The sequence below is a fragment of the Mytilus trossulus genome, chromosome 5, assembly GCF_036588685.1.
Source record: "Mytilus trossulus isolate FHL-02 chromosome 5, PNRI_Mtr1.1.1.hap1, whole genome shotgun sequence".
NCBI lineage: Eukaryota > Metazoa > Mollusca > Bivalvia > Mytilida > Mytilidae > Mytilus > Mytilus trossulus.
Window position 1 is genome coordinate 52,486,936 of NC_086377.1, and position 13,255 is coordinate 52,500,190.

Sequence of the window (13,255 nt, forward strand, 5' to 3'; positions counted from 1 at the left end):
TCGAAAAATGTGTTCAAATGAAAAGCGCGCCCTTTATAAAAAGTAAAATCACAAAAATACTGAACTCAGAGGAAAATCAATTTGGAAAGTCCATAATCACATGGCAAAATCAAAAAACAAAACGCATCAAAAACGAATGGACAAGAACTGTCATATTCCTGACTTGGTACAGGCATTTTCAAATGTAGAAAATGGTGGATTTAGAATAGTATGATGTCATGGACCCGAATCGAAAGCTCGAGGAAAACCCATCCGAACTCTGCCTAAGTCTCCGTATTTTTTTGTTCTTTAAACCAGGTATTGGTATACATGGGGGAAATTTCCGCTGGTCTGTTTCCCACTGCCGCCCTTTTGACGTTTAATTTGGTTCATTAAATCGTATTTCCTTGACAAAATCCAAACTAACTAGGGGGTTGCAACTGTCTTCATATCAATATCGGTGTTCCTGTTTTACCTATCATCAGCTGTTAATATGCCTTTTGTCATCTATTAATCATGTGTTTCTTTGTCTAATACGTGGTATTTATCTATATTGTAGTCCTGTATTATTATGTTGTAATTTCAATGTTATATTTATCATTGCCATTAAAGTGCAAGGTTTGGCATGCCACAAAACCAGATTCAACCCACCATTTGTTTTCTTTTTTTTAAAAATGTCCTGTACCGAATATGGCCATTGTTATATTATTGTTCGTTTCTGTGTGCGTTACATTTTAACGTTGCGTCGTTTGTTTTCTCTTAATTTTTTAGTGTAAATTTACATTGTGATAAGACGTGTCACAGTACTTGTCTATCCCAAATTCATGTATTTGGTTTTGATGTTGTCTAATGCTTGGTCCGTTTGTGTGTGTTACATTTTAGTGTTTTGTCGTTGTTCTCCTCTTACATTTAATGCGTTTCCCTCGGTTTCAGTAAGATACCCCTATTTTGATTTTAGTCCATTGATTTATGAGTTTGAACAGCGGTATACTAATGTTGCACTTATTTATTTTGGCACATGTGTAACGACCGGAAGGAAACAAATCTTATTAGCAAACACGATCTCATGAATACATAATTGCCTAATGACGTCACTACATGGGCTGATATGGCAGGGTGTTAATATTCTTTATTTTAGTAAGTATATGATAAAGAGATTAATAAGGGCCGATATGGAAAAAGAAATGGTCGGGGAAATTTGGACTGCCACTGGAAAATGAGGGTATATTAGATAGGGACAGAAATTTTGCCTTACAACAGGTCACCAATTGACCCTTCAAAAGATTTGTTTCAAGGGTTCTTAACGTGCGAAGAGCGTGGCACTCTCTTTCCACAAGGCATTGGATTTAGCGCCCCCCTTCTGACCAGACGTGACTGCGAACTCGATACATCCCACACAGCCAAACGGACGCCCCACTTCGGCAAGCGTTGTACTGCCGGTCGGGAGAAGACCAAGTGACCATATTTCTATACCCCAGTTATCCTTGGGTGTATTTTAACAAAAGAGAAGGGGGTCAACTTCTGCAAGACTCTCATTGCAGCAGACGATTTAATTTCAAAACATCATATTAACGGACCAGTGTTCCGCACAGTTGCACAACTAAGTGACATTTCACCGAAAAATAACAGCTTACCAACCGTAAATACCTAAGCAAAGGCATCCATTGAAAGTAAATATATGAGCTGGTAACAGCAAGAGAGGAGCTACTCCAATTCTCATATTTGACGGTATCATGGCAGGACAGTTTTTTTTTACGAAGCCCATCCTGAAGATGAAGCTCTGCCATTCATCAACAACAAAATTGCGGATCATCATCGTTTCCAGATGATCAACGACCCCAAACACCGGTCTAGTGTTTCTAAAGCCTTCATGGCTGCAAATGAAATCAACTGGTGGAACGACTGGCCTTCAGGTCGTCGGGCGTCCTTGCTTGACAATAAAAATAGGTAAACGGACAGAACATAAAGTCACAGATTGGATAGGACAAAAGGCACAATTATTTGTGGACAATTGTTTTGATATATAAGAGATATCTTGATGTTTTTACTCTTTAATACATATATTTATATGAAAGTTAAGGAAATATGTCATTAAACTTAAAAAAAAGAAGATTAATATAATTTTATTGGCAACACGAAGACATTAAACTGCCAAGCCACTTTGACAGTGTGTTCATTTAACAATTATTTGATCAACTTTGATATATTTTTGATAAATTTTGTTTTTATACAAGTAAAGTGTTATTTGGCCTGTACTGCTGATCTCAACGTAATACCCTAAAGTGGAATTTGTATGGAGTATATATATGAAGATATAACTACCTTGATCTGTATAAGGGCTTTATTCTGGGTTCCAATTATGGTTATTCTTTATCTACCGCTTCGGTCGGATGCATACGAGAAAGAGGCTGAGCATGGCTCCAGATGACGTAGGTGTCTCCTCTTCCGTTTGGGATCTCTCTAGACTCTACCAGTGTTGCAAGGTCTCTCGGGTCTTTACCAGTACTAGTGTTATAGGTTGGGGAAACTCCCTAAGGGATTACTAGGGCAATAACACTACACCCCCCTCCATCTTAAAAAGGAGGAACCACAGTTCCGACAAAAGACAACTGTAAAGACTCCCCAGGGCTAGACTGGTAGCGTCTCTCAATGTTAACCCATTACACAAGGTTGCTAGGAATATCTACCCTTAATCCTAATATTTAAGGAAACAAAAATTATTTTTAAACTATAAAATTACCCTTACATGAAAAAATATAATCAGCACTCCCATAACTGGGACAAAAAATTAAAAAAAAATGTATCCATTATCTTCCACTGATACATTAAACAGCTGATAATAAAATTACAATGCAAATTTCACCTATTCTTATCCGTAGAATAAAAATATTACAAAAATTGGTTCAAATCACAAAAGTATCGTCCTCAAGACAAATTCATTACACCGCCCTAAATTTCCAATTTGACTAACTAAATAATTCCCCTTAAAATACATCAACCCGACAAGGTAGGACAGAAATAAGGCAATCCCTCCCATAACTGGGATACTAGCACCTGACCACAAAAAGATGACCTTGGGTCCAATCCTACCATCACCATTTAACAAACTTCTAATCTACTATGTACAGTGGTCAAGTTGGAGTTCCTAGATCTTGTCGGTTGGAGTATATACACTGTACACGGGATGTGAGGCACACAGTTCAGCATAAAAAATGCAATTCACAGAATATAAATAAATCCATTCACAAGTATAATAGTTCCTCTAAATCTTGTGTAACACAGTTCATATTAATACACACAATATTACTTTCAAGAATCTTCTGTCTGTAAAGTAATCACAATATAAAGGTCCTCCATATATTGTTGTAAAATCCATATATATATATATATAAAAATGTTGCATAAACCTCACATCCCAGAGCTATGTCTCAATAGCAAACCCAAACTGGGCATCATCCTATTAAAGAGGAAGTGTTCACTCACAGATGAGTCGATTCTTCAGAGTGACAGAATATGACCTCAATGGTCGGCTTAGCGTCCATCAGCAGAATGTCCTTTAACATAATGAGAGGATCAAGGATCATCCCCTGGAACTTCAGGGTGACCTCCCCTCTGCCTGGGAACCTCTCTTGTGCAATGTTCCTTAAATCCATTAAAGAACAGATTGGTACCATTCTTTTTTCTATGCCAGTTTGCAGAATAATGATATGCCTATCACTCTCCGGCATTGCCTCTGTCTGCGGACTAGGAGCCGCGACAACTTCCTCCTGGCCTGACGCATTCACCTCCTTTTGAGAATCGGCTGCAGGCACAACCTCCACTACTGGTTCCTTCTTTTCGGCTGCAGGTACAACCTCCACTTCTGGTTCCTTCTTTTCGGCTGCAGGTACAACCTCCACTTCTGGTTCTCTTCCTAGGAATTGTCTGTTCCAGGCAAATAGGTGTGCCAGGTCCAGACCATTATCCTCTGGTCTATAATGCTCTGTAGCAAGGATGTCCTGCTGTGAGGGAGGCAGTCTGTGTACCAAGGTTGCCATGACCCTCCAATGCAGCACACACACAGGGCTGGTTATTTTCAGGGCTGGTTGGATCGCAAACCAGGCGGAAGTAGGCCATCCCATCTCCCGGCAAATACTTCGAAAAACAGGCATCTCCTCCCCAGTCTGGGGGTATCCACTAGGGACTCTTGAGTTCTGTCTCAAGAAGGTCAGAAGGTCCTCATATGTGGCATCCTCCTTCCTTGTGAGCCACTGGGCCAGTACCATGACCATCTGGCCACGATACTGGTGAAACCTTCTCTGTCTCATCAGGGACGGATCTTGTCTGTTTTCAAACATGACAGATAGGTGTTCTGCAATCACATGCCTACGCACGTTACGTGTTACTACAGGACACCCCTTTACTGGACAATATTGGTCCGACTCACTGACGACCCATGTCCTTTCCTCTGTTCCACTACGCGGGCATATATAAAATGCAGGTTTGTCAGCTCCAGACTGGAGTGGTTCTTTGGAGGCAGTTGGCACCTCAGGCACTTTAAGAGTTACGACCAGCTTGGTCAATCCATCCTCCAGAGAAGGAACATCAGCCACCTTGGCCTCTAGAGGTGTTTTTCCTCCATCCTGTGAGTCTTGAGGAACATCCTCACTCACCTGCTCGTCTTCCACAGAGGATACCACAACATCTCGGTAGTACGTCTTACCACCTCTCTCCACGGTCATCCCTCTACCCACACTGGGTCTCTCAGGTACTGTGGCCTTGTTATTATTGCCATCCACTTTCCCTTGATTATAGGTTGCCATACTGAAATGATAAAAAGGGAAAGGTTAACTTTGCTGACTTACTGTACATTTTGCTCTCCGCCCCTATCTGGGACAGAAAGTGGCCTATTTATTAGTTTACAGTTTGGGCAAGCATATATGTCTATTGTGTCTACTTCCTCTACTGATAAACCTACACATGTAAGATGAAACCACTCTTTACATTGGTCGCATTGAACCATCGTTTCACCTGTATCAGGGCCCCTGCACACACAGTACTCCTTTGCCTTACTTTTTACCCTTGGGGCAAGGACATCTTTACCCTGTGTAAACTCTTCATGGCAGGTTTGCAGCCATGCAGGAATGATTCTATCTTTACATAACTTCAGCCTGTCATGATTTGTGTTAAATACCACCCTTTGAAGTTTTACCTTATACACAAAAGGAGTAATTTTATCTATTATCATACCAGGCCCCTTCCAAGGAGAACTTAACTTTTTACTTTTACCCTTCACCTTGGCTGTGTCTAAAACGTACACGAGGTCACCGGCCGCGTACTGCCGTTCTAATACCCGAAGATCATAATCTTTCTTCATTTTAGCCTGGCTGGTTTTCAATGTATTTCTAGATATCTCATGGGCGCTTTTGAGAGCTTTTTCAAGACTGATTATGTACTCCTCAGTTCCAGTGTACTGAGGCTCGTCTGTCTTGCCAAACATTAAATCTGCAGGTTGATTTGTCTCCCTACCCAACATTAGTTTGTTTGGGGTGTACCCTGTACTTCTGTTAACACTAGCCCTCAATGCCCCTGCTAACTGAGCGAGGTGCTCATCCCATGTCTCTTGCTGTTGGTCAACAAAACATCTTACAGCATCCATTAAGCTTCTATTTTGTCTTTCTACCTGACCATTAGATGAGGGTCTGTAAGGGGTAGTCCTGGCCTTATGAATCTGTAACAGGTTACAAACTGCCTTGAATAAGGAACTTTCAAAATTACGTCCTTGGTCAGAGAAGATTTCAAAAGGGTACCCAAATCTTGAGAAGAACTCATTTATTGCAGCTCGTGCTGTAACTTCTGCTGTTTGAGAAGGCAAAGGTATACATTCTGTCCACTTGGTAAATTGGTCAACTATCATTAAGATGTTCTCATGACCATTCTTTGTTTTGGGAAGTGGTCCCATAAAGTCCAAATGCACCCTTTCCATAGGTGAACCAGCATGGTAATTAGTCATAGGACATCTCCCGTACCTGTTGGGTTTCTTGTATTTGTTACAGGTGGCACATGTTGCAACAAAATTCTTGATGTCACAGGTCATTCGGTACCACTGATATTTGGTCTTAATCTTGGCCAGTGTCCTAACTATACCTTGGTGTCCGGCACTAGGCAGCTCATGGCAAAGCTCCATTACAGTGTCCTTCAGGCTGGATGGAATTACTAATCTTACATCTGCTCCTTCGTTTTTGGGATGACTCTTTAGTATGCCATGGTCGTCTAAAAAGAATTTCTCCTTATTAATCCAGTAACTTTTAACTGCTGGTGAGGCTGAAAACAAAATGTTCTGGGTTGGTTCCTCTTTATCTTTTAACCAACTTAAAAGCAATATGAGATCAGGATCTTCTGACTGTCTAGTCTTGATCTCATCAGTGCTAAAACCGGAGAAATTGATACCCTCTGACTGAGTTACAGCTGCTACGTGGCAAGAGTTTTGATCACTAGCAATTATCTGTGCTGTTGTTGGTGTACATATCAATTCAATATGTGTCGAAAACAATGTGTTGTTGACTTCATGCTGTTTCTGAGTAGATGCTGAGACGGTGAGGTCTTGGTTGCATGTTACCTCAGGTAAAGCAGATACATCCTGATTATGGTCTGGATCTTGGGGTCGAGCCAAGGTCTCAGGTTCTGGTGTTGAAAACAGGTGCACCATGGCTGTGGACACATTTGTAAGAGGCTGTCTGTTTCGGTTCTTGGCCAATGGTATTACTTCATCTACTTCGTTTAAAAATCTGGCCCAGTTTCTGTGTGCTCGTTGACAGTAGGCACACCCTTTACAAGGCAACTGTTTCAGGCTTACATCAGGTTTGTAGTGTATACACTCAGGTAATGTGTCTGATGGTCTAGACAAGGCGTCTGCATCTGCATGTAAGCGACCTGGCCTGTGTTTAATGGTCATATTATATTGGCTAAGCTCTTCTAGCCATCTGGCCAACTGTCCTTGCGGTTCCTTAAAATTGATAAGCCATGTGAGACTGCTATGGTCTGTTCTCACGGTAAACTCCTTTCCTAACAAGTAATGACGGAACTGCCTTGTAAACCTTATCACGGCCAATAATTCTCTGCGTGTTGTGCAGTATCTCTTCTGTTCAGGTGTCATTATAAAACTACCATATGCTATGGTCCTTTCTCTTCCCTCTTGGACCTGAATAAGCTCAGCTCCAATGGCATTTTGGGATGCATCTGTGTCCAAAATGAACTTGTCTGATGTATTAGGCAATGCTAGAACTGGAGCTACAAGTAGTTTGTGCTTTAAGGTGTTAAAAGCTAATTGTCTCAGATGAGTCCAAAAGAATGGCTTTTTCCCTGTGACTTCATACAGGGGTGCTGAAATCTTGGCATAGTCTTTGATGAAAGAACGGTGGTAGTTTACAAAGCCAAGGAACCTTTCAACTTCTTTAGTGCAGGTAGGCACAGCCCAACCACTAACTGGTTGTAAGTGCTGCTGTCCAATTTTAAGTCCCTTGTTGCTTACACTCCTCCCTAAAAATTCAACAGAGGTCTTAAATAAAGCGCATTTCCTGGGTTTAAGTTTCAGGCCGTACTCCCTGAATCTTTTAAATACATCCTCTAGATTTTTTAGATGCTCTTCAAAGGAAGGTCCTAAAACCAAGATGTCGTCCAAAAAAGCTAGGACTGTTTTCCATGTAAGTCCCCTAAGGACTAAATTCATCACTCGGGCATAGGTCCCTGGTGCATTACAAAGTCCAAAGGCCATTTTAACGCATTCAAACAAACCATACTTGGTTACAAAGGCTGTTTTCTTCCTGTCCTCTGGCTTAATGTTAATTTGCCAATATGCACTATTTGCATCCAATTTGGAATACCAGATATTTCCGGCCAATGTGTCTAGACACTCGTCAATGAGAGGCAAAGGAAATAAATCACGGGAAGTTACAGAGTTTAATTTCCTATAGTCTATACACCAGCGTACCCCTCCATCTTTCTTCCTGATTAAAACTGGTGCTGATGCCCATTCCGACATAGAAGGTTGAATCACTCCCGCATCCAACATTTTTTGTAAATGCGCCTCCTCTTCATCAACAAAGCAAGCAGGGGTCCTCCTTATTCTATGTTGGATTGGCTTGGCATCCCCTGTGTCAATGGTGTGCTCTATAGTATCAAAGCTACCTAGGTCAAAATCTTCTTTGGCGAAAACATCACTGTACTTGATAAGCAATTGTCTTAACAGGGTCTGTTGAGATTTAGACAAGTTAGAACCGGAATCTTCATAAAGATCCTTTAAATGACTTGGTATCCCTGTCTTGGAACTGTTCTTAGTTTTATTGTTCTCTGTGCAAGTACCAACACTTGGTAAGGGTTCATCCTCTAAGGATTGAATTACACTGACTTCTTGTGTGTATCCTACTTCATTTCCTTTAGGAAGCTTTACAGGATGATCTGTTATGTTTAAAAAACATAGTGTTGGTTTTTGGCCCTTTGCACAGACTGTTCTAGGTATGAGTAGAGTGGAATTGCTTTTAGGCTCTATCAGGTAGTCAGAGGCTACATCCTCTGTATTTAGATCAATACGCATCGCTGTATTTGGTGGTATTATTATAGTTTCATGTACTGTTACCCTGTTCACAATTGGGACCAGTTTTGGTTCCCCACCAAGTATCAATTCTACTACAGTGTTCTTTAAAGTCAACTTTTTCGCAGGTACATCCAAAATGGCGCTGTGTTTTATCAGAAAATCTGCTCCTAATAACATGTCGCAGTCTATAGGCGCTACATACAGTCTCTCATTAAATGTTAAGTGTTGTATTGAAAATTCTACAGGATTTGTTATTCTACATGTCATAAGCATGTCTCTGCCTGCACCATGCATGGTAGATTCCCTGATTATGTAAGGTTTCTCAGCTAAAGTTTCAAAAATGCTGTCCTTTACGATAGTAACCTCTGACCCAGTGTCAATGAGAGCATTAACTTCTTTATCTTGTATTTTTACTATACATCTTAACAAGTGTGCAGTACCAAGGGTACCTACTGAAACCCCTTTAGTTGAGCTTTCCTCTGAGTCATCCTGTGTAAAATTGTCATCGTCAAACTCTACCCTCCTTTCCTCCTTAGTGTTCTTTTTAGGCGTCAACTGTTTTGATTGTTGGCGGTTGTTATTCTGTCTAAGTTCTGGACAGTTTCTTTTGAAATGGCCAGGTTTGTGGCAATAATAGCAATCATTACTATACCCCCCCTGGTTCTGGCGTCTGTCACCTGAATTATTTCCCCTGCCACGCCCTCGGCCATAGTTGCGTCGAGGCGAATAATTGTTGGATCTGTTGTCTTGGTTTGGTGACCTAGGACTTGGACTGGTTCCCTGCCTGACAGATTTTTCTTGAGCCAAACTGGTTACTATTCTCTCAATATGTTCCTCTATACGAGAGAGACGGGTATCCATGCTGGACTTGGAGCTGCCAACACCAAGAACTACTGGTGAGTTACCTGGTTTCTCTGAACTAGACTCATGTACTGGTTTACCAGGCTTTTGAATGGCACTGACTGCCTTTCTGGTGTGCTGGCACCATCTTATCATGTCCAATGCTGCATCCATAGACTTTGGTTTGGAGATACAGGCTTCAGTTCCAGCAACGGTATCATTGCAACCCTGGCAAAATCTCATAATTGCCTGCTCACTCATCAGTTGTTCACTGTATCTACTATAGGCTCTAGTGGCCAGAGACAACACTCTTTCGGCCCACTCCTCCAAGGTTTCTTTTTCACCCTGGGCACTTGTCTGGAACTGAACCTGGGAGGTTTCTGGCAGTTCTTGATGACCAAATCTCTTATTCATATTAGATATAATTTTAGTAAAAGTAGCTGATTTGTTGTTATCCAGCATCAAGGTATAATACTCACTGGCTGCATCATCCAAACACCAGCAGAGCTGTTCTCTTTTTTGTTCGTCTGTCCACTCAGCAATCTTAGCGTAGCCAGAGAACTTTGTGTAAAAGGCTTTCCAGTTGCCTTTCCCATTGTAGCGGAGTGTTTTAGGAATCGAGGATAGAAATTGTCTTTTCTCAATCTTTTTATTCTTCTTAGACTGACTCCTAGAATGTCCACTGTCTGTCTCAGACTCTGATTGCGATTCTCTGGCAGTAAGGCTTCTCTTAGAACTATGTCTACTATACGCTGGAGAGGTTCTTGCACTTCTCATAGGTGAGAAGGCTCTGTGTGAATGATCACTCATGTAAGCAGGTGCTGACCTACGCTTATTCCTGGTCTGACGGTATGGTGAAGCATCTGACGTGTCCGAATCAGCTGTATAATAACGACCTGGATCACGTCTACGTTGTCTCTCATGATAATCACTATCGTACTCCTTACGTCTTGATGACGGTTGGTTGCTATGTGGTGGTGGTGCTCCTGATGATGGAGGTTGTTGCTGTTGCACAGGTATTGTGTGTGACTGTGGTTGATAATTACTTATGTCTGGAGGCCCAGAAAAGGTAGGCTGACCCATGACTGGGTACGATATACTAGACATATTCTGGTGGTTTAAGTATTGTGATGGTTCTTGTGGTAGTGGTCCAACCCTAGGAGGCTGAAACATGGAAGTTGGGTGCCCAATCGTTGTAGGTGGTTGGGTCCCTGGTACAAAATTTGGTGGTTGATACCTTGATTGTTGGTAAGCGGGTTGTTGTTGATGCAGCTGCTGTTGAGGTAAAGAAACCAGTGCAGTAGCTGGATTTTGTTGTTGTGTTGGTTGTGCATAGCTGTTGACCCCAAGTTGAAGCTGGGCTAGACGTTGGTGTAGGCTTTGTACCTGTTGTTGCATTTGCACACCTTTTTTAACTGGCAACATAGGCTGTTGAACCCGGTTGACTCCTTGCGGTTGGTTGATGGAACCAATCTGAGGTTTGAGTACCTGTTGAGGACTCGGTTCATAAGACTGTGATTGTAACGTTGGTGGTTGAACCCTGTTGACACCGCTTTGTATGTTATTAGTACCAACTTGATATTTGTTAGTTGAGGGTATCACTGTATCATATTCTTTGAATTGTAGTTGACGGTGGTAGTTGTCCTGTTGAATAGGTGGCTGGAACTGTTTGACACATTCAACTGATGGTGTCTCAGGTGGGTATATACCGCTTGGTTGTATTACAGGACTGTTACTATTAACCAATCTGTAATGGGCTGGTGAAGCTTGTTGCAGACGGCTGGCTTCCTGTTGATCTTGTTGATGGTATGGCATGCCATGTTGAACTCTTGGTGAGAAGTGGAGAACATGGTCATTAGGCGTATCATCACTCGAGACTGATGTTATATCTTGTCGATGACTGTTGTTGACCGTTTGAGGTCTGTTGATGACCTGTTGATCTAATTGGTGCAAATTAGCCACAGTTGGTTTTTGTTGAGAATCCATTGTCAAATGTTGCCTGATGTCTTGGCTCTGTGAAGTCAGGTTGAGGACTTGTTTTCTTTGTAGGCTTCCTGCAAAATCCTGTTGTTCTTGTTGACGTTGAACAACCATGTTGGTCCTAGGTGAAGGTGTCAGACTTTCCCTATCGGAAACATCACTGAGATGTCCCAGCTCACCAAGTAAACTTTCTATTTCCCCAGACACTTTCTCTATTTCTGACTCAAGGACTGATTGCAATGCAATAGGCGAGATTCTTTGTCCAAAATCAGGCTGTTCAATCTGTTTCAGGTATGGATTAGGCTTATAGGAATTTGTCTGTGTGGTGTCCCTACTAGCATGGTGTTCTTCAATCCATTCACTGACCTTGTTACCAAAATGACACATTTCTGCAATTCTTTGTTTGTTTTCCTCGTGTTTTTGAGCAGGAATTGGTCGAAAATATGGTGAATCTACATATGCCTCTGACATACCCATGGCTTGGTCAGAACATACTTTGCGCAAGGGCGCGTCTCTATTTTCATGTGTCTCCACACATAATGGGCTAAAAATAGGCGTCGACTGCCTGTCGTGGTCTCCAAATGCAATACTGGGGTGCTCTGCTCCAGCATTTTCCCTAGTGGGACTAGATTCAAAATCAATCAATCCCAGAAGACCCTCAGTTACTCTCAGATAAGGAATTTGCTCTAAAACCTCCCTATCAATATGGATTCCCTTGCTCCTGATATCCATAATTCTATTTGCTATGGCATCCCCTATGCCAGGCATACACTTCAGTACCACTTCAGAACAAGTGTTGATCTTGATAGTGTAGCCTCTTGCTCTTTCCATAATGACTTGATCTTTTATTATATTTATTTTATTAAATTTATTTTACTTTATTCCAATATCAATTACAAAGCAATACTAAATATTCAATGTAATTAAAGCAACAATAAATCTTTATTCAATATAAAAAAGTCAATATAAACATGTATAGTACACCGTTATACAATATGCATAAAACACCGTGTTTGTTTACATTCGTAATCCAAGATGGCGCCCAAATCTCGCGGCAGCAAACCTCGCGTGACCTTGCTATCAAACTATAGCAAACTTTTAAAAAGTTTTTCCGGGCCCAAAAACTAGCTAATTACAATGTAATTTCCCCCACTTTCACCCAGAAAGTAAAACACGGGACCTGGTATGACTCTTCAGGACGAAATACCAATTTCTCAAGGTTGACCGAAGGCACTCAAAATTTGGAGTGATGCCCAAAATGGCGATCAAGCCCCTGCAGGACCAAAATTTAAAACCACCCGCAACTACCAGTAAAGTGTTATTTGGCCTGTACTGCTGATCTCAACGTAATACCCTAAAGTGGGATTTGTATGGAGTATATATATGAAGATATAACTACCTTGATCTGTATAAGGGCTTTATTCTGGGTTCCAATTATGGTTATTCTTTATCTACCGCTTCGGTCGGATGCATACGAGAAAGAGGCTGAGCATGGCTCCAGATGACGTAGGTGTCTCCTCTTCCGTTTGGGATCTCTCTAGACTCTACCAGTGTTGCAAGGTCTCTCGGGTCTTTACCAGTACTAGTGTTATAGGTTGGGGAAACTCCCTAAGGGATTACTAGGGCAATAACACTACACCAGTTTAAGAAAAATCCAAAAGTATTTGAGTAGAAATAAGCGTTTTTCATTCAAAGTAAATATAAGAATAAAAAATAATGTGAATTTTTATCCTGTCACTTTCTGTCCAGCATTCTAGATTAAATACTGCATTGCATTGAATTGTGTAAAATTAGAGTATACACTTGCGACTTTTTTTTACACTGTAAACAACAAATTTATTTTTTATTACCTGTGTGACCCTTAAAAAAATAATTGTCACTTCA

At 41.3% G+C, this 13,255-nt stretch overlaps 1 protein-coding gene across 1 annotated transcript; it reads right to left on the reverse strand.

The window, feature by feature from the left end:
* Positions 1-3,292: 3,292 nt before the first annotated feature.
* LOC134719714 (uncharacterized) lies at positions 3,293-13,009 on the reverse strand. The gene is made up of 2 exons (XM_063582679.1): positions 12,771-13,009; positions 3,293-4,782 (listed from the first exon to the last, which is right to left on the reverse strand). Exon 2 carries the CDS (start codon positions 4,779-4,781, stop codon positions 3,459-3,461), a length of 1,323 nt encoding a protein of 440 aa, XP_063438749.1. The 5' UTR covers position 4,782; positions 12,771-13,009; the 3' UTR covers positions 3,293-3,458.
* Between the last annotated feature and the right edge of the window lie 246 nt (positions 13,010-13,255).

Excerpts from the sequence above, each read along its gene's own strand:
- LOC134719714 (XM_063582679.1), bottom strand. The coding sequence starts at position 4,781 with ATGGCAACCTATAATCAAGGGAAAGTGGATGGCAATAATAACAAGGCC.